Source organism: Eleutherodactylus coqui, chromosome 1 (assembly GCF_035609145.1).
Source record: "Eleutherodactylus coqui strain aEleCoq1 chromosome 1, aEleCoq1.hap1, whole genome shotgun sequence".
NCBI lineage: Eukaryota > Metazoa > Chordata > Amphibia > Anura > Eleutherodactylidae > Eleutherodactylus > Eleutherodactylus coqui.
This window is the reverse complement of record NC_089837.1, coordinates 282840918-282859432: the sequence shown is the minus strand read 5'-3', so window position 1 is coordinate 282859432 and position 18515 is coordinate 282840918. Positions and strand designations below refer to the sequence as shown.

The following is an 18515-nucleotide window of genomic DNA, read 5'->3' as shown; positions in this document are numbered from 1 at the left end:
TCTCCTTTTCACATGGGACAAAAGATAATGTTACCTTCTTTCTACCAAAATTTAAAAAATAAGAGCGAGCAGCAGCTACATAATTTGGATGTACGTAGAGCAGTCAAGGCCTACTTACAAGCCTCTCAGTCTTTTCGTAAGTCGGAAGATTTTTTTTTCTTCAATTCCAGGGTTGCAGCAGAGGCAGTTAGCAATCCAGAAGACCTACAGGGCCAGGGGTCTTTTGGCTCCAGAGGGAATGAGAGCCCACTCCACCAGGGCTTTCGCTTCGTCTTGGGCTGAACGCAGTGGGGCTTCAGTAGAACAAATTTGCAGGGCAGCAACTTAGTCGAGCATTTATATGTTTTCAAAACACCACAGGCTAGACCTCCATTCTAGTAGGGAACTGGCCTTTGGGCGTAAAGTTCCCCAGACAGTAGTCTGATTTAAAGTCACTGGAGATAGATAGTGGGAGGAGAGAGAACTCTCCTTTTTCCTGTCCCAGCGAACACAGGCGGGGCAACCTCCATGTGTGCTGTCATTATTGACTCATGGAAAAGGAATTATCGGTAAGAAATCATTTGTCTTTTTCTCCAGGAGCGAGTGATTGCTATACGTGCAGCTAGAAAACAATAAGATATCCATTTATGAGTGTGTTTGGGGATGTTGGGAATACGTTTGCCCAGTAAAGCTTCCCAGGACGATTTTTGTAACACAATATTAGTAATGGAATATATAAGGGTGTATACCTGAATCCAGAGCCTGTGGTGCTAGGGCAGTTCCACCAGATTTATATGAAGGTTCCCTCCCCTCCGCATCCCCTAAAACATAGGCCTGACGTCCCTGGAAACATGCATGAGATTCTTTTAGGAACAACATACCAACGCATAAGAAGTTTATAACCCGCTTCTGTTATTGATACATTAATAGAGTTTTGCAGTTGATGTTGCGATTTTATGCCACTCAGAAATTGGCAGTTCTTCACCTAGGTCCCTTTCCCATCTCCTCATGTAGGGGAGTTTGTCCTTGGGTGTTATAAAGTTAGAATATAATTTGGCAATTATTCCAGGGCCCCTGGCATTTGTGTTTTTATAAAGGCTTTCAAAGATAAGTAGTTCAAAGGTAGTTCATCCAGATTTTGTCTATTTTCTGTACGAGTTAATACATAATGCTTAATTTGCTGTAGACAAAAAATCTCCTTGTTTGGAATGGAGTGAAAAGCCTGAAAGAACTCAAATTGTCTGAAGCCTAATCAATCATTCTGGTAAGGTTTCTGGCTATCCACCATTCAAAGTCGGTTAAAATATGAATTTTAATGAAAAAAGTTACCTTCCAAAGTTGTCCATGGCCTTTTAAAGCTGTTTAATTGTAGAGATAATACAAAGTGTAACTTGTCAATTGGCAGAAACTCAATTAGTAGAAATGATGTATACTACCAACCAATTTTTTACATATTGGAATTATTAGTCCAGTCTTTTCAGTACCTTTATAAAAATCCATTGAAGAATATGGGTAATTTTGGTCATTTGAAATCCCAGCATGATGCCGCCGCTGCTGTTTGAAATAACGATAGATTTGCACACATGGTTTTGCTATCAGGAAAAAGTATGTTATAAATAGAGATAAGCGAGCACGCTCGGTAAAGGCAGATAACTTGAGCGAGCATCGCTCTTCTTTTGTAACTGCATACTCGTACGAGCAACGGCGGGGGGAGCCGCATTTTCTCAGACGAGTATGCAGTTACATAAGAAGAGCGATGCTCGCTTGAGTATCTGCCTTTACCGAGCATGCTCGCTCATCTCTCATTATAAACTTTTTTTTTTTTTTTTTTTCTTTCTAGTATGCCTGGAGAACCTTACTTAGAAGAACCATACCGAATTACCTGTTTTAAAATTTTTCTTGCCGTCCTCCAAGCCACAAGATTTAACATAGTGGATGAAATATCAATATGCACTGTAAGTGAAAGAAACAGGTCAACTAGTCAGTAGCAAAATGGTAAGAATTGAAAATATGAGTACAACAGAAGAAAACAACCTGCGTGTTTATAATATTGTGGCAGAGGAATGGAACTACTAGATGGATAGTCGTGTACAGATAACTTTCTGGTTTAATTACGACTCTATTTGTAATTTCAATATATGGATCCACTTGAATAAAGCAGTTAGGAATACAAAATAAAACTTTGGAAAAGACTATGGAGTTCCTAGCTTAGATTAGCCAGCATTCACTCTTTTGGCTGGACCCACACAATCTGTTTGAGGAGGGATTGATGTAATCTAATATGTAAAAAGACATGGCCATCCAGTTTATAAACCCCACCCCCAACAATGTTGATCCAGAGGAAGGCAAAAAAAAACAGTGAGGTAGAAACCAATTATCCCCATGTAAGGAAAATAATTCCTTCCTGACTCCAATCTGGCAATCAGAATAATCCCCCGGACCAACAACGTTTTTGAAGTTATTAATGATCATAACCTATAATATTGTATTGCTCAAGAAAATCATCCAGGCCCCTCCTTGAATGCTTATCGAATTTGCCATCCCCATGTCCTGAGGCAGAGAGTTTCATAGTCTCACTGCTCTTACAGTAAAGAACCCCCTTCTATGTTTGTGCAAAAACCTTTTTTACTCTAGGATGCCCCCTTGTTACATTCATAGTCCTGGGTATGAAAGATGATGAGAGAGATCTCTGTATTGTCCCCTGATATATTTATACATGGTTATTAGGTAACTCCTCAGCCGTCCTTTTTTTTTTTTTTTTTTCTCTAAACTAAATCCTAATTTTGATCACCTCTCTGGGTATTTTTGTCCGCCCATTCCATTTATTAACCCCTAATGACCACCCTATTGTGTTTTTACGTACTACCAGTGCAGGACGTTTATGGAGCGAGATAGCGCCGCTATCTCCCTCCATACATCACGGGTGTCAACTGTTTATTACAGCTGACACCTGTGAGCAACAGCCCTGTTTGGGCGTGCGGCCGATTGGTGCTCTTAACCCTTTAAATGCCGCTGTCAAATCTGAGATTGATAGAACCGTGCGGGTGTCATGGCAGCCGGGGTCCTTCTGAAAGGCCCCAGGGCTGTCATGGCATAATGCCTATCAAGCCATTCCCGTTGGCTGGCTTGATAGGCTGCCTGTCATAATGCAGTATGATGTAATGATATAGCATTACATCATACTGCAAGAGCGATCAGAGAAGCGCTCTTGCAAAAAATAATTTAAAAACAAAATAATTATTAAAATTGTAGTACAGCAAAAAAAAGCTATACAAGCTTGGTATCGTAGTAATCGTACTGACACATAGAATAAAGTTGTCATGTCATTTTTGTTGCAGTTTGTGCGCCGTAGAAGCAAGACGCACTGAGAGATAGCGGAATCTTGTTTTTTGGTTTTTTTTCCCATGTCTCTCGACTTAGATTTTTTTTTTAACGTTTTTCAGTACATTATATGGTACATTAAATAGTGACATTGAAAACTACAACAACTCCTGCAAAAAAACAAGCCCTCATACAGCGATGTTGGTGGATAAACAAAGGAGTTATGATTTTTTTTAAAAGGTGGGATGCAAAAAAATGAAAATGAGGGATGGGGGGGGCAAAAAAAGTTTGGTCACTAAGGGGTTCATTTATTATACAAAAAAGCTGCATGTACATTACCGGTTAAAAGTTTTAGACCACCTCAGCTTTTTCAGTTTTTGATATTTATTTACAGTTTTATGTCTCAAATGTACTTTAAAATGAAAGCATAGAACAAATATACAAGATGAATAAAAATAGATTAACTTTTGTTTCACCAAACTAAATCTAGATTTTTGAGTCTTCAAACTAGCTTTACACAATCGAGGCAGTCTTTCAACAACTGCTTTACTTTCTGTCCAGCTCATCCCAAACTGGCTCAATGAGATGTAAATCTGGAGACTGTGCAGGCCATTCCATTCTTTTGAAGGCTACCAGCTACTTCTTGTTGTGTTAAGTAGTTCTGACATAACCTAGAAATATGTTTTAGACGTAGACCAGAGGGTATTGTACATGTAGCATATCAAAATGCAGTGGGTAGCCCTTTTTTATCCAGATTATTAGTCACCCTGTGCAAGTTGCCAATTCTGTATTGAGCAAAAGGGGCCCCAGATCACGCTTTCTCCATGTTTGACAGTTAGTGTCATACACTCAGGACCCATGCTTTCATGTAGTTGTCAGGGTACAAAAACCTTGCATAATAATGTTACATTTTGATTCATTGGACCTTCAACTCTTTGGTTAAAATCATAAATTCAGACTATTGTGTTTTTTCAGGTTAAAATTTCATATTTTTATGTTTCTAAAGCTTTGAACCATTTTACGTTATTTGCTGGACTTGAACTGTGTGAATGTCAAAAATAAGGCCTAATTCCCACAGGGGGATTTCCACCACGTATCACGTGGCGGAAATCCGCGGCGTTGCCCCGCAGCTATTAGGTTCTATTGTACTTAATAGCACAATGCTCACGGTGCGGAATTCTGCCCTGTGAAAGAGCCCGTAATCACCCGTGGCATGTTCTATTTGCCGCGGGCATACGCGGCAGTCAATGGAAGCCATCCATCACGCTATCTTCTGCTGTAGCACAGCGGAAGATGGCGTGAAAACGCTTCCCCGCCCACCAACGCCCGCGTCATATGACGCGGCTGGCGCGTCATGTGACGGTGTGGGCGTGCACGGGATGCAGGACGTCGGGCAGCGGATCCGGAGGTGGGTATGGGGTCTCTAGGGGGGGCGCCGTGATGGACTCTGCTGCAGAAGTCCACTTGCAGAGCCTGTCACGGCCGTGGGCACTAGGTCTAAGTGGGAAAAAATTGAAGTGTTTCAAAACTTTTGACCAGTAGTGACGAGGGGAGGAAAAGAAAGGTGACCTCAAGTCTAAGTAAGTTCCACTTCTAGGAGAATGATTATAGCATATACAGTGTTTCCCCGCAAATGGGTCCCACCCCAATAGTAAGACCTCTCGGGTTTTCTGGGAAGGCTTGAAATATAAGGCCTTCCCCAAAAATAGGACTTAGCTAATGTGCCCGTGGAAAAAAAAAAACAATACTCACCTGGTCCGCAGCGTCCCGATGGTCTTCGGCACTGCAGTGGTGCGGCGTCCTCGTCTCACAGCTGATCATCTGCTGGTGACTGGGCTTTAAATACTCCGCCTCCAGCAAAGCGAGCACTGCGATTGGCTAATGGAGCACCGGCAGCTAATCACAGCCATTCAGTGAATGACCTCTCTGAATGGCTGTGATTGGCTCATCAAGCGCCGGGTGTGATTGGCTGCCGGCGCTCGATAAGCCAATCACAGCGCTCGCTTTGCTGGAGGTGGGGTATTCAAAGCCCTGTCACTAGCAGAAGACAGCTGTTCGAAGAGGAGGACGCCGCACCGCCACAGGACACCATCCGGACGCCGCGGACCAGGTGAGTATAAGCCCTCCGAAAATAACACTTATATTATTTTTTTTTCCAGAAAAGGGCACAGTGTCTTATTTTTGGGGAAACACAGTACTTACACAGATGGGAAAACTCTTGCGGCCCTTGAAGGTGGTTCAGTATGGCAATGTGGCCCCGAGACCAGGAAACGCTTTGCACCCCTGGTTTAAATAGTTAAGGGGATCTACTTAGGCTCCCATTTTATATACCAGTATAAGTAAAAGGTGCCTGAGAGGTGAAGTGCACAAAGTTTATTAAGAGGCACACACTTTATAAACTTGGTATAAATCTAGCAAGTCTGTATTGCTAGCTTAGAGCTACTGTGGCTATAATGCCAGTCTCTGGTGTAAATTATAGTGAGGTCCTGCCCCTTTTTTACCAAGCCCTGCTTGCTTTTAGAAAGGTGGTAAGTGGGGTGGCAAAAGGCCCCAAAACTGCAAATGTGCCATATTCCAAAATTTGTAATTTCTTGAATACTGCTCTTGGTGTCCCCCCTAATCGTCCGCCTCAGTGATGGACAAGAAGAGGAAGCTGAAAACTACCAGCATGATCATTTTATAGCAGTGCAGTGCTAGACAGACAGACGGGACTATGTGTATGTGATTTACCAGCAGGTGCCTACGTACAGCTGGAGTCAGTCCTGTGCACAAGTATTCATATACAGTAGCTGTCCCAACAGACTCTTTGAAGGGCTTTTCCAAGATGTATGATGTACATGAAATCCAGCTCCCCTGCCGTAAAACAAATGGGCTTATACTTGCCTCTTCCCGTTCCTACTGTGTTCTGCACTGCCTCTCTGGGTCTCCCCTCTGACGTCACATTTACAGGCTTCTCCACCCGGTTTATGGGACGACACAGGTGTTGCAGTCAATAACAGAGCTCGGCGATCGAGCCGTGGGCTCTTTTGGCTGCAGTGCCTGTGACATCCCGTAAACTGGGTGGGACTGCAGCCTTTACACAAACTGCAGGAGCAGGACAGAGTGCCAGCACAGGACACAACAGGAGGCAGGAGAGGTGAGTATATGGCTAGCTATTGTTTTTATGTCGGGAGCTGGATTTAAAGATGTATAATTTACATGAAAAACCCCTTTTAATAGATCTGAATACTATTTTTATATATTGAGTTACATTTACTTCAAAACTGATGAGAACAATTCTGTGTATTACTTGATATGTGTATTTTCTGCAATTACACATTAACTTATCTTGATCTCTTTTCAGTTGTTCCAAAATGCTTTGAAAGGCATACAGTCTATTTTGAACGGTTGCAAAATGATCTTGGCGGAAACGGATCAACTTGGATCGCTGCTTGCTGTGTTAAAGGTATAACATGTTCGCTTCTGGCAATAGTTAGAATATTAGACCATTATGTGCACTTTTTTTCCCAACATTTATTAGAGCACTTTGTTCTTCTAGTAGTAGAATAGTGGTTTTACGTGGGTAGACTTTCTGCCCATTAACAGGCACCAATCAACAATCTAGCATGTTGATAGGCATTTGTTCTTGCTATTTTCTGCCGTCACACAGCTAAATGTCTGACCATTGTCTGTGTATAGAATCCCTCACTCTCCACCTCGCCATACAGTGCACATCTCCAGCCCCTTTACCTTCTGTATCACCCCATTACTTGTAGTATATAAGCTCTGTGGAGCAGGACCCTCACCCCTATTGTTTTCATCAATTGATTACTATGTAACTGTGGTTCTGTAATTTTTGTACTTTTGTCTTTCTGTATTCCCCCCTGTCTATGTAAGCGCTGCGGAATATGTTGGCGCTATACAAATAAAGATTATTATAATGTTTATCAGTCTATGACTGATTTAATAAAGCAGCAAGTGGCTATTTTAACTCCTTAGTGACAGCTTTTTTGCTTTTTTCAATTTTCGTTTTTTCCTCCTCGCTTTTTAAAAAATCGTAACTCCTTTATTTATCCATTGACATACTATTTATTGTACAATATAATGTACTGAATAACTTTAAAAAAAAAAATCTAAGTGGAGAGAAATGGGAAAAAACGACATTCCACCATCTTTTGTTGCGTCCTGTTTCTACGGCGCACAAACTGCAACAAAAATTACCTGATAACTTTATTCTATGGGTCAATATGATTACTAGAATACCAAACTTTTTTTTATTTTTTATTTTTTTGTTGTACTACTTGGATTTTTAATTTTTTATTTTTTTTTTAAAGATTTAATTTTTTTAAATTATTTTTTGTGTCCATTTTCTGCGCACAATAACCTTTTTATTTTTCCGTCAACATAGTTATGTGAGGGCTCATTTTGTGCAGTACGTCCTGTCGTTTCCGTTGGTACCATTTTCGCATATAATTGAAATTTTGATCGTTTTTTATTCCATTTTTTTCTTGGAGAGAAGGTGACCAAAAAAGTGCATTTCTGGCGTTCTTTATTTATTTCTTTGTACCACATTCACCGTGCGGGGAATATAATGAACTACTTTGGCGCAGCGATAACAAACACGTATTTTTGGTTTATTTTGATGCTATAGCATTAGGTCATACTGCGATTTGACAGGTAGTTTATCAAGCTACTCCACGGGGATGGCTTGATAGGCAGTCTCCTAAGGCAGCCCTGGGGCCTTTCAGAAGGCCTCCGGCTGCCATGACACCTGCACGGCTTCCCCGATCTCACCGCGTCCCTGTATGAGGGCTTGTTTTTTGCGGGAGGAGTTGTATTATTTAATGGTACTATTTAATGTACCATATAATGTATTGAAAAACTTTTTAAAAATTCGAAGTGGAGTAAAATAAAAAAAAAACTTCCATCTTTTGGTGCGTCTTGTTTTCTACAACGCAAAAACTGTCACAAAAATATGATAACCTTATTCTATGGGTCAGTACGATTACTACGATGCCAAACTTGTATAGTTTTTTTTGCTATACTACTTTGTTTTTTTCAATGACATTTAATTTTTTTACATTCTTCTGCATTTTCTGCGCACAATAACTTTTTAATTTTTCCACCGACATAGTTGTAAGAGGGCTCATTTTTTGCGAGAGGTCCTGTAGTTAACATTGGTACCATTTTGGAATATGTATGATTTATTTTTTTTCTGGGATACAGGGTGACCGAAAGTGCATTTCTGGTGTTCTTGGTTTTTTTTTTTTCTTCTTTCAGAAGGCCCCCGGCTGCCATGACACCTGCACAGTTCCCTGTGAGCTTATCGTGGGGGGGGGGGGGGGGGGAGGGGATTTTAAATACGCTGTCAGAATTGTAACTATACAATTCTAACTTAGTCAGCCCTACAGTGGTATGCATTGTAGTAATGTGCAACTTGTATTGCATAGTCCTTGCAGGTTAACTCTTTAATTGTTTATTGTAGAAATATATGTTTCATGGACTTCCTGGACTCAATATAGAAATGTCTTCAGTTCTATATCCATTACCTCTGCCTCAGTACGATGGAAGATCACCTTTGAAACCAGAGCAAAGTGAATCCGCATTAGTTCAACAGACTTGGGTAAGAAATTCTTACTGAGCACCTCAACCCATAAAGCTTAGAAAAAAAATACTTGTTGGGGTGTTTTTAGATGGAACGGCTACGGTTTATACTATTTAAACGAACGAAAGTGAACAATAAATGTTCAGTCTAAATGTGAGCCAATGACTGATGAATGAGAACCGTGGGCCTTGTTCACATTCACTATGTGAAACACTGAACGATGATTTCGTTCTGTGGAAACTGAAGTGTTTAAACGGAACGAGAATTGAACGATTCTCGTTTAAGTAGTTAACTATGAATCTGCCTCTCTAAATGAGAACGGGATGATGATGATGATGACGACGTCACCAGCTTGTTTCCTTATGCAGACGAGAATCGTACAATGTAATATGAGCCTTGGGCCTCTTTCACACACGCGTTTTATCGCAATATTTTGCTGCAATAAAATGCTGGCCGAAAATCGTGATCATTTGAAGCATTGGATTTCAATGCATTTGTTTTACACGCAGCCGAAAAGTATAGAGCTTCTCCTTCTCCATCTTTTGCTGAAATACACCAGCTGTTCCCATAGACTCCTATGGAAGCCTGTGAGAGCCATCAGAAAAGGTAAGGGGGAGGGAGTTTAGCAGTGGCTCGCGTTGCTAAAGTCCCTCTCCCTCCCCTTGCTGGCAGCTATAAGGGCTCTCCCCTGGCCCATGGAATTCCGGGCTGCAGCATATGTATGCTGCAGCCCAGCCATGTGAACAAACGAGGAAACGAAAGATGTAGCTGTGACTTGGTTGCAGCTTTCTCTCGTTCATGGGATTTTTGTCCGGAATGCCCCTTATGAGAGTGGCCTTATACAGGCTTTATTTGCGATCTTACATGCTGATCTAAGTGGAGGACAATACAAAGTAAAGACACAAATGTTTGGCTGTCTGTTCTCTTAGAGGGAAGTAGGTCTAGAGTGTCTTTATTAGGATGCATTCAGACAGCCATAACATGGCTCCATATTGGACACATACGTTTTATTGCTGAAACTAACAGATTCCATCAGGACAAAGCAAACAAAACATTTGAAGTGTTTACATGGGGACTAATGGGAACTGATCGAGTGCATTGCCCTGTATTCCTCTTTTGCATTTCTTCTATAAGCTTTGGGTCGCATTTTTCACCTGTACAAGTGTTAAAATTGACAGCATGTTAAGTGTTTATGCTCTACATTTTCCCTTTACAAGGCTAAAGAATAGCCTCTGCATAATTCTTTCACTGTAGGCTCTTAGTGTACAACCTTTCTACATAAAGTCAGGGTGTCAGGCATATGGTGTTAGGACAATTATTTCGGATAGGTCCTTAGCGCATGTTAGAAAATCATCACTCGGTTTTCCCTGGCAACTATTGGTTTCTAATGGACAGGGTGCATTCATTTAGATACTTACTCCCTTTTGAGATCACAAAAAAATGGCTATGGCCATATCTACGGCATTCAGTGTATGGTACCGAGCTTAATACCACCTTAAGGCCTCATGTCCACGGGGAAAATCGGGCCCGCTACGGATTCTCCATGGAGAATCTGCAGCGGGTCCCTCCTGCCCCGCGGACATGAGCGCTGAAAATAAGAATAAATCAGAATAAACTCACCTCTCGCACGCTCCGGATACTTCCTTCGATGCGGCGTCATCTTCTCTGCGTCGCGGCCGGATCTTCTTTCTTCGGCCCGGCGGATGCGCAGGATGACGTCGGTGACGTGCCCCGCGCATGCGCCGTCCCGAAGCAAAATGATCCGGCCGCGACTGAGAGAAGATGGCGCCGAGGCGAAGAGAAGAAACGGAGCGGGTGAGTAAAATCTGGAGCGTGGTCCAGATTTTTTCATGCTCCATTTTTTTTTTTAAATCACTTTTATTGACCATCCGCGGGTATTTATCTACCCCGCGGGTGGTCAATGCATCCCTATGGGGTGTGGATCCGCGTGCAGGAGAAGAGTTAAAATCTGCTGCGGATTTTAATTCTTCTTTTGCCCGTGGACATGAGCCCTAAAACTCTCCTGAATTCCTGCATTCAACAGCAGGCAAATGGAGGGCCGGTATTGACTGTCGAGCAGCCCTGTCCAGAGCATGTCATTCTATTTTGGAGAGCTTTAATATGGAACTTTTTTTTTTTTTTTTTTTTCCTCCTCTGGTTCACCTAGGATAGTAGTTTGACTTTTTTGATGGTAGCAAACTGCAAAGCATGCAGTATTTTCCTCTGTCTTTTTTGCATTGTTTTTTTTTTTTGACTGGAACACGCACAGCCTTCATTATTCTGTTGTACAAAATGCATTACTTGCTAGCCGCCAGTGGACCTATCTCTTACTAGCGCCCATTGGGAACAGGCTAATCATGAAAACTTTTTCTCATACTAGCTCCTTGGGTACTGTTCTAGAATGTCCCAAGGTCTGCTGTGTATGATGCTGACGAGAAAACAGGATTTGCTACTTCCTGTAAAATTTCTTTCTCGTCACATTCATTGGGGGACACCGCACTCATCCTGTTGTTGTTACTACTACTGCTGGTGGTCTCTCAATTTGGCCTAATTTTTTTTTTCCCTAGAACGGTTTGTTTTCTACTTAGTCTGTATTGCTCAACTTCATGAGTTTGTTCTCTCCTACAGTTTACATATAAACTAAATAGCTCAGTTCCTCCAGAAGAGGTATAGCTACCGGTAGTAGGAGAGACTAACATTTTTTTTCTAAACTATACTCAATATCTTCTGTGTCCCTCAGTGAACGAGAAAGTGATTTTTCGGTAAGTAACAAACACTATTTTTTTTCTATTTACACTTACCCAATAACCCAACATAACTATAGAAAAAATTAAAGCACTAGCGAAAGATTTTCTAAACTAAATGTGGCAGAATTCATGCCAAAAAAGTGGCACCATATTTACTTAGTCTTGGATCCTTTTTCGCTTCTCACTCAAGAAGGGGATGTAGCTTAATAAGAGGGCATAACTTAAGGAGTTTTCTGATCTTGAAGAAAAAGTGCCCCAGGGTATTGAATTGTGCATAATATAAAAAAGTAATAATTCGCCCTCTCACATTGCCTCCATTCCAGCGCAGTCTAATGTAGGAAGCAACTACATCAAGTTCCTTGCTCATGTGACCGCTGCAGCCAATTGTGGTGCTCATGTGCTGTTCACACACACACATTAACTGTGGTGAATGGTTGATGCATATTGTCACATTTTATGTTTTATCACAGAGTTCTGGTGAAAAAAGAACCAATAGGTGGAGTAAAATTAACCTAAAGGTTTTTAAGATGCGCCAAATGTATTATATGCCATGAGCTACTGTGATAAATTTGGCACACTTTGAGACTGTTTAGTGTGCGTTTTCACAGCTTAAATATTAGACAGGATTAGTACATTAGTGTGTAATGGAGAAAAGACACAGGTGTTTTATTTGTTTGTTTTTGTTTGTTTGTTTAATTTGTGCATTTACTTAAGGCTGCCTGTCTATGGGCTTGCAGTATCCCATGGATCGCCACCCGGGAGCAGGAGTTGACAGACGGATCTCCGCTGTCAACCTATCTAACAGATAGGCTGACCACGGAGAATTGCGGCAATTTGCAGCATGCTGCGAATTGCTGTCCACGAGCGGAGAATCACAATCATTCTCCGCTCGTGGACAGGGGGGCTGCGCTTTCCATAGCAACGCTATGGAAAGCTTCAGATGGCGTGATTCGCCGGCGATTTACCGCCAGCGAATCATCGCCCGAGGACAGGAGCCTTAACCCTTTCCAATCCAATTTGTATCCTGATTTTCCTAGGGGGGGCTTACTCTTTTTCTGCCATTATACAATGGCGCTATATGCTGGCTAAAGCTAGTACTGCGTGAAGTGACACGTTGAATAGGGGCTGGCAATATAAAATAAGAGAACCCCGACGGATGTCTTCCAACATCGGAGCTGTACAGCCTTAAAGGATAATGTCTTCAGAGGTCAGACAGTGGATTGGAAAGGGTTAAGTAAGTAAAAGTGATGTGGTCACTTGGAGAGGAAAATATTGTGAGCCTAAACTTGTTAACATTGGATGTTGTGTGATTTTGTGTGAATGCAGAATCGAAAGAAGAAATCTAGAGGTAAACAGAAGAAAGGCCAACAGGGAGACGAGAGAGAGAATGAATTGACAGATAACCTCGCCCCTGCACTGCAAAATCTGACAATGGATGCGGGAGAAGCAAATTCAAGTGTTTACTTGGGTCCCCAAACATCACCAGTAAAATCTGTTGGCAAAGGTCCTACAACTTCGCCGCCTGCAAGATTTAAGAAATTATATAGCAGCGACTCTGAATATTCAGATGCAGAAGGAGGTTTGCAGAGTAAAACAAGGTTAGGAAGTGTTTTGTTTTTTTTTGTTTTTTTTAAATTAGGCGTTATGTGGATAATTCAAAATATTGCCAAACTCGTTTTCAATGAAGTCAGTCTTTTTTTTTTTTTTTTCATTTGACTAAAGATAACTAAGAGACACATGATTCTTTCTGCTGCTGAGAATTTTTCCAGGCAGACTCTTTAGCATCAAAGGCCTCACTTACTGTGAGTTTGTATAGTCTACTGCTTTATGTTTGAGGAGATATTTCTCTAGATGCTTCCTTTTCACAATAATAGCAGTTAGGCCTCATTCCTACAGCCGTATGCGTACAACACTGCATGAATCACGCAGTGTTTACTGCCATGGGAGCTGGCAATGAACTGGCTATTCCTGCGTATAGCAGCGATTGTGCACTGCGCATGACAGCATATCTCATGCACACTGTCATGTGCAGTGACTTTATATATTTTTAAATTCCCTGCTCTATCACATGCCTAAGACATCTGAACTTAAGAAGTAGGAGGGGGTGTCCATAAACTTATAGAATGTAAAAATATGGATTATACAGCAATATAACTATTTAACGAGTAGATGTAAAATTACTCGTCTGCGTGTTTATGTATTATCTACTTGCCATTTTCTTACATTTCTTTTAAGGTCTTTCCAAGCCAAAGTTCGTCAAGGAGCATTATCCTGCTTTTTGTCTACAATAAAGTCAATTGAAAAGAAAGTTCTTTATGGCTATTGGTCAGCTTTTGTTCCAGATATGCCCGGAATAGGAAGTCCACAATCTGTGTCTTTGATGACAGTTGTGCTTAAAGATTATTCTCCAAAGGTATGTGTCATTTTGCTTTTGGCGCAATGTTATGGAAAGAGTAAATAGGTGTTTTCGGTTCTGTGAAGCTATTTATTTATTTTTTCTCCATATCAAATTTTCGTTAGACCCGTGCATGTGCCCTTCAAGTCCTGTCTGCTATTCTCGATGGTTCAAAACAATTCCTTTCGGTTGCTGATGATGCAAATAACCATAAAAGAGCCTTCACTCCTTTTTCTGTCACACTTGCTTCAAGTATACAGGAGCTGCACAGATGCCTGTTGCTAGCAGTGGTAGCAGAGTCTTCAGCACAAACGTTAACGCAAATAATTAAGGTAGGTTTTATTCTCTTGGTACTGCAACATGAACACATTAACTTGTTCTATACTGGCCATAGTTAAAGTACCTGTAAGCCACTGTATGTATAATCTTAGCTTTAAGTGAATTTTTAAAGGGTCATTCTGGCAAAAACCCTTTTTTTTTTTTTTTTCCTTTTTCTCCACGACAGCACACCTGAGATTGCCTACTCCTAATAGGACAGTAACACACAGAAGCGGCATTTAAATCCCCCGAGTGATGTTCCGGGGTCCCCTACGCCCCCATTAGTGCATTATCTACCCCGCACGGTGAACATCGTCCGAGGGGAAAAAAAATGGTAGAAATGCACTTTTTCAGTTGCCCTGTCTCCCAGAAAAAAACGCAATAAAAAGCGATCAAAAAGTCCTATGTATTCTGAATTGGTACTAACGGAAACTACAGGACATACCGCAAAAAATAAGCCCTCGCTCAACTACGTCAACGGAAAAATAAAAAAATTATTGCGCGCAGAAGATGGTGGCAGAAAATCATTGCAAAACAATTAAATGTCCTTGAAAAAAAAATAGTACAGTGAAAAAAAACTATACAAGTTTGGTCATAGCAATCGTACTGACCCATAGAATAAAGTTATGTCGTTTTTGTTGTGGCTTCTGCGCCGTAGAAACAAGACGCACTGAAAAATGGCGGAATGTCGGGTTTGTTTTTTTTTCCATTTTACTCCACGTAGAATTTTTTTTCAGTACATTATATGGTACATTAAATAGCACCATTGAAAAATACAACTTCTCCCACAAAAAACAAGCTCTCATACAGCGACGTCGATGGATAAATAAAGGAGTTATGATTTTTTTAAAGGAGAGGGGAAGGGGGGCCGCGTCATTAACGGGTTAAGGAATCTGGAGGCTTTATGGAAGATATTCGGCTATTGGTTAGAGACTAAGTTCGCTAAGCACTAGTATCAACGAACACTCCACAGTCTGTCCTATGTTCAGAAACAGGTGAGAAGGCCAAGTAGATCGGATGATTAATTAAACAAAAAAAGCTTGACATTTTTGGACATTGAAGAGGATGTAAATTTAAATGAGTCCTTAGATGACAATTAGGACTTAAAAAAAAAAGAAAAAAACCCCTCTTCAATCCAGAGGATATAAGTGAGTTAGTCAGGGCTACCCTCAATAGGTAAGAGCCCGAAAACCTAGAACCATACGAGAAAGTTTGGAGGGCTGGGCGAGTGGCACAGGCATAGTTTCCTGGTTCACGGCAACATCCAGAAACTGATAAAGGAGTGGAGCAAACCGGAAGCGGGCTCTTTTTTTTTTCTTTAAAGATATTAAAAGGCGCTACCCCTTTGCGGAGGAAGATTGCACTGACTGGGCAGCCATGCCCAAGGTATATGTATTAGTGGCAAAAGTAGCCAAGTAAACATCTCTACCTCTTGAAAACGCCACACAGCTAAAGGATCCAATAGATCGGAAAGTTAAGAGCTTCCTAAAAAAAAAAATGGGAGGTGGCCTGAGCCTGTTTAGGCCTGGTGTGGCAACCACCTGTGTAGCCAGAATACTCAATGTCTGGCTAGGTCAGTAGGAAATACACATACAAAATAAAACCCCATGAGAGCAAATTTTAGTGGCATGAGCGGCAACTAGGTTCCTAGCGGATGCTTCTGCTGAAACAAACTGTCTGTTCACATGGCAGCTCTAGCCAGATGATTATATAAACCTGAAGCCACTAACACTTCAATAAGAGATCAGAGGTTCAAAGTGGAGACTGTTAACTCCACAGTAAAATTGATGATAAAAGGGAGCATTTATGGCATCAATAGATTTAAAAGATTCCCACTTCTATGTGTCAATTCATCCAGAGTCCCAGAGATTCCTCAGGTTTGCATTACCCATGGAGGGGGGGGGGGGAGGAAGGTACGCCACTTCCAATTTACGTGTTTACCATTCGGTATATCTTCAGCACCCTGTGTCTTCACAAGGGTCCTGGCGGCGCTGACAGCCAATCTAAGGTAGTGATCAATCCTATCTGGATGTAATTTTAGTGGTAGCCAAAACAATAGAACACTTGATGATCCACTTAAAAACAACCATCCAGCTTTTCCAACCTCTATGTTAGGTGATCAATTTGGAGAAATATGACACCATCCCCAGCCAAAAACATCCTTTCTAGGGATCCTGCTGGATTCTGTGGAATATCATCCCTTCCTCTCTACAAAAAAAGGTGTAGGACCTACAATTTCAAATCAGGGGCTCCCTGAGGCAGAGGGTCTGTTCCATTAGATCTGCTATGTCCCTCCTAAGGAAATTTAACATCTTGTATCCCAGCAGAAGCCTGGGTCCAGTCCCACACAAGGGTACTTAAGGAAACCATCTTCTTGGTCTGGGACATAAAGCAATCTACCCTAGACAGGAAAATGACGATAGGGAATGCAGTGAAAACATCTCTGTGTGTGGCTGTCTACGGTAACCTTGTCAGAGGGAGTACACTGGATACAAGATCTAGTAGTGCAAATCACAACAGATGCCGTGGCCCAGATGGGGGAACTATTTATCTTCAAGAGACTTGTTCTTAGAAAATCAGTCAATCATCAAACTTCAGGGAACATCTGAAGATACTGTTGGACAATATTACGACAGTGACCTACACCCGACCCCAGGGAGATAGATACAAGACACCCCTCCCTACAAAGATTTTACAAAAAAAATTTCCATTGGACAGTGCACCATGCCCTGTCTCTCGGCGACCCGCTTGAAGGGAGCTCTAAATATAATGGTGGATTTCCTCAGCCGCCAGCCCTTGGACCCAGGGGAATGGTCCCTCTCTCCCAGGATGCCTTCGGGGTCCTGACAAGCAAATGTGGAATACCATACATAGATCTATTCACCTCAAGAAAGAACCACAAAGTGGAGAGGTTGTTTTACCAGAAACCCAAGGGACCACCCAGTAGCAGTAGATGCTCTAGCACAAAACTGGGGTCAGGGGTTAGCCTATGCTTTCCCTCCAATCCCCCGGATTCTAAGGGTACTGCAAAAAGTTTTAAGACAAAAAATGCACACTAATTTTAGTGATCTGGCCCAGAAGAAGTTGGTGTGGCTTATTGAAAAGCCTGAGTTGGCAGGAGCCAGTACACTTGTTGACTCATCCAAATCTTCTAACGCAGGGTCCCCTTACGTGCCCGAACATAGCCAGCCTCCATCTGAGAAGACCATGCTGATAAATGGGGTCTTCTCAGAGAAGGTGATGCAAACACTTCTCTCCAGCAGGAAAGCAATAACTAATAGCATGTACCACAAGATATGGAGGAAATTTGCATCCTGGTATGGAGGGAAATTTTTCACGTTCACATCCACAGACGTACCCTCAATCTTAGTTTCTTCAGGACGGCCTAGAAATGGGCCTCTCTCCCAGCATGTTAAGGGTACAGGTAGTGGCCCATAGCACATTTTATGATACTAGGTCATCCAAGGTGAGATGGATCACTAGCCAACCATTTTGTGGCATCACTAAAAGTAAAATCTTTGAACTGGACCCCACATTCATACCTAAGGTAGCATCATCCTATCATAGGTCCCAAGACCTAATAATCCCCTCTCTTTGTAACAACTCAAAAAAAACAATCAAGCAGAAGTTTCAGTGTCTTGACATCCGGAGAGACATGCTACACTACATCCGTTCCACAGGTCAGTGGAGACTGGACAGGAGTCTGTCTGTCCAGTTCTTTGGACATAAGTGGAAGAAGGCAGCCAAAAGCTCCATTGCTAGGTGGATCCGACTAGCCATCACTGAAGCGTACGCAATACTAGATAAAACAATATCAGAGGGACTCAAAGCTCACTCTGCTAGGGCAATGTTCACTTTTTGGGCAGAACGGGCCTCTGCTTCCATAGAACAAATATGTAAAGCGGCGATGTGGAAGAATCCACACATTTATCAAACACTATAGGTTAGATATTCAGGCATATAAGGATTTAGCCTTTGGACGCAAGGTCCTGTCGGCTGTGGTCCCACCCTGATTTTAGTTGGTACGTCTTGGGTGTGCTGTCGTGGAGACGAGGGGGGAAAGGTAGATTTAGATTTACCTATAATCATTTTTTCTTCCTTACACACTGGATCAAAAGCTTAGACTGCTGTGGTTTTTGTTTCCAGTTTCATAAATGGAATACAGATTTAT

General features: G+C 41.7%; 1 protein-coding gene across 2 annotated transcripts in view; it reads left to right on the top strand.

Annotated features, from left to right (window-relative positions):
* The window catches only part of HEATR6 (HEAT repeat containing 6), a 62083-nt gene that overhangs the window by 12833 nt on the left and 30735 nt on the right, over positions 1-18515 (top strand). For both annotated transcript variants that reach the window (XM_066609373.1, XM_066609380.1), the window contains 6 exons: positions 1820-1934; positions 6644-6745; positions 8765-8902; positions 12958-13229; positions 13867-14044; positions 14152-14358. In XM_066609373.1, coding sequence (XP_066465470.1) covers positions 1820-1934; positions 6644-6745; positions 8765-8902; positions 12958-13229; positions 13867-14044; positions 14152-14358 — 1012 coding nt within the window. The remainder of the gene's footprint in view (positions 1-1819; positions 1935-6643; positions 6746-8764; positions 8903-12957; positions 13230-13866; positions 14045-14151; positions 14359-18515) is intronic.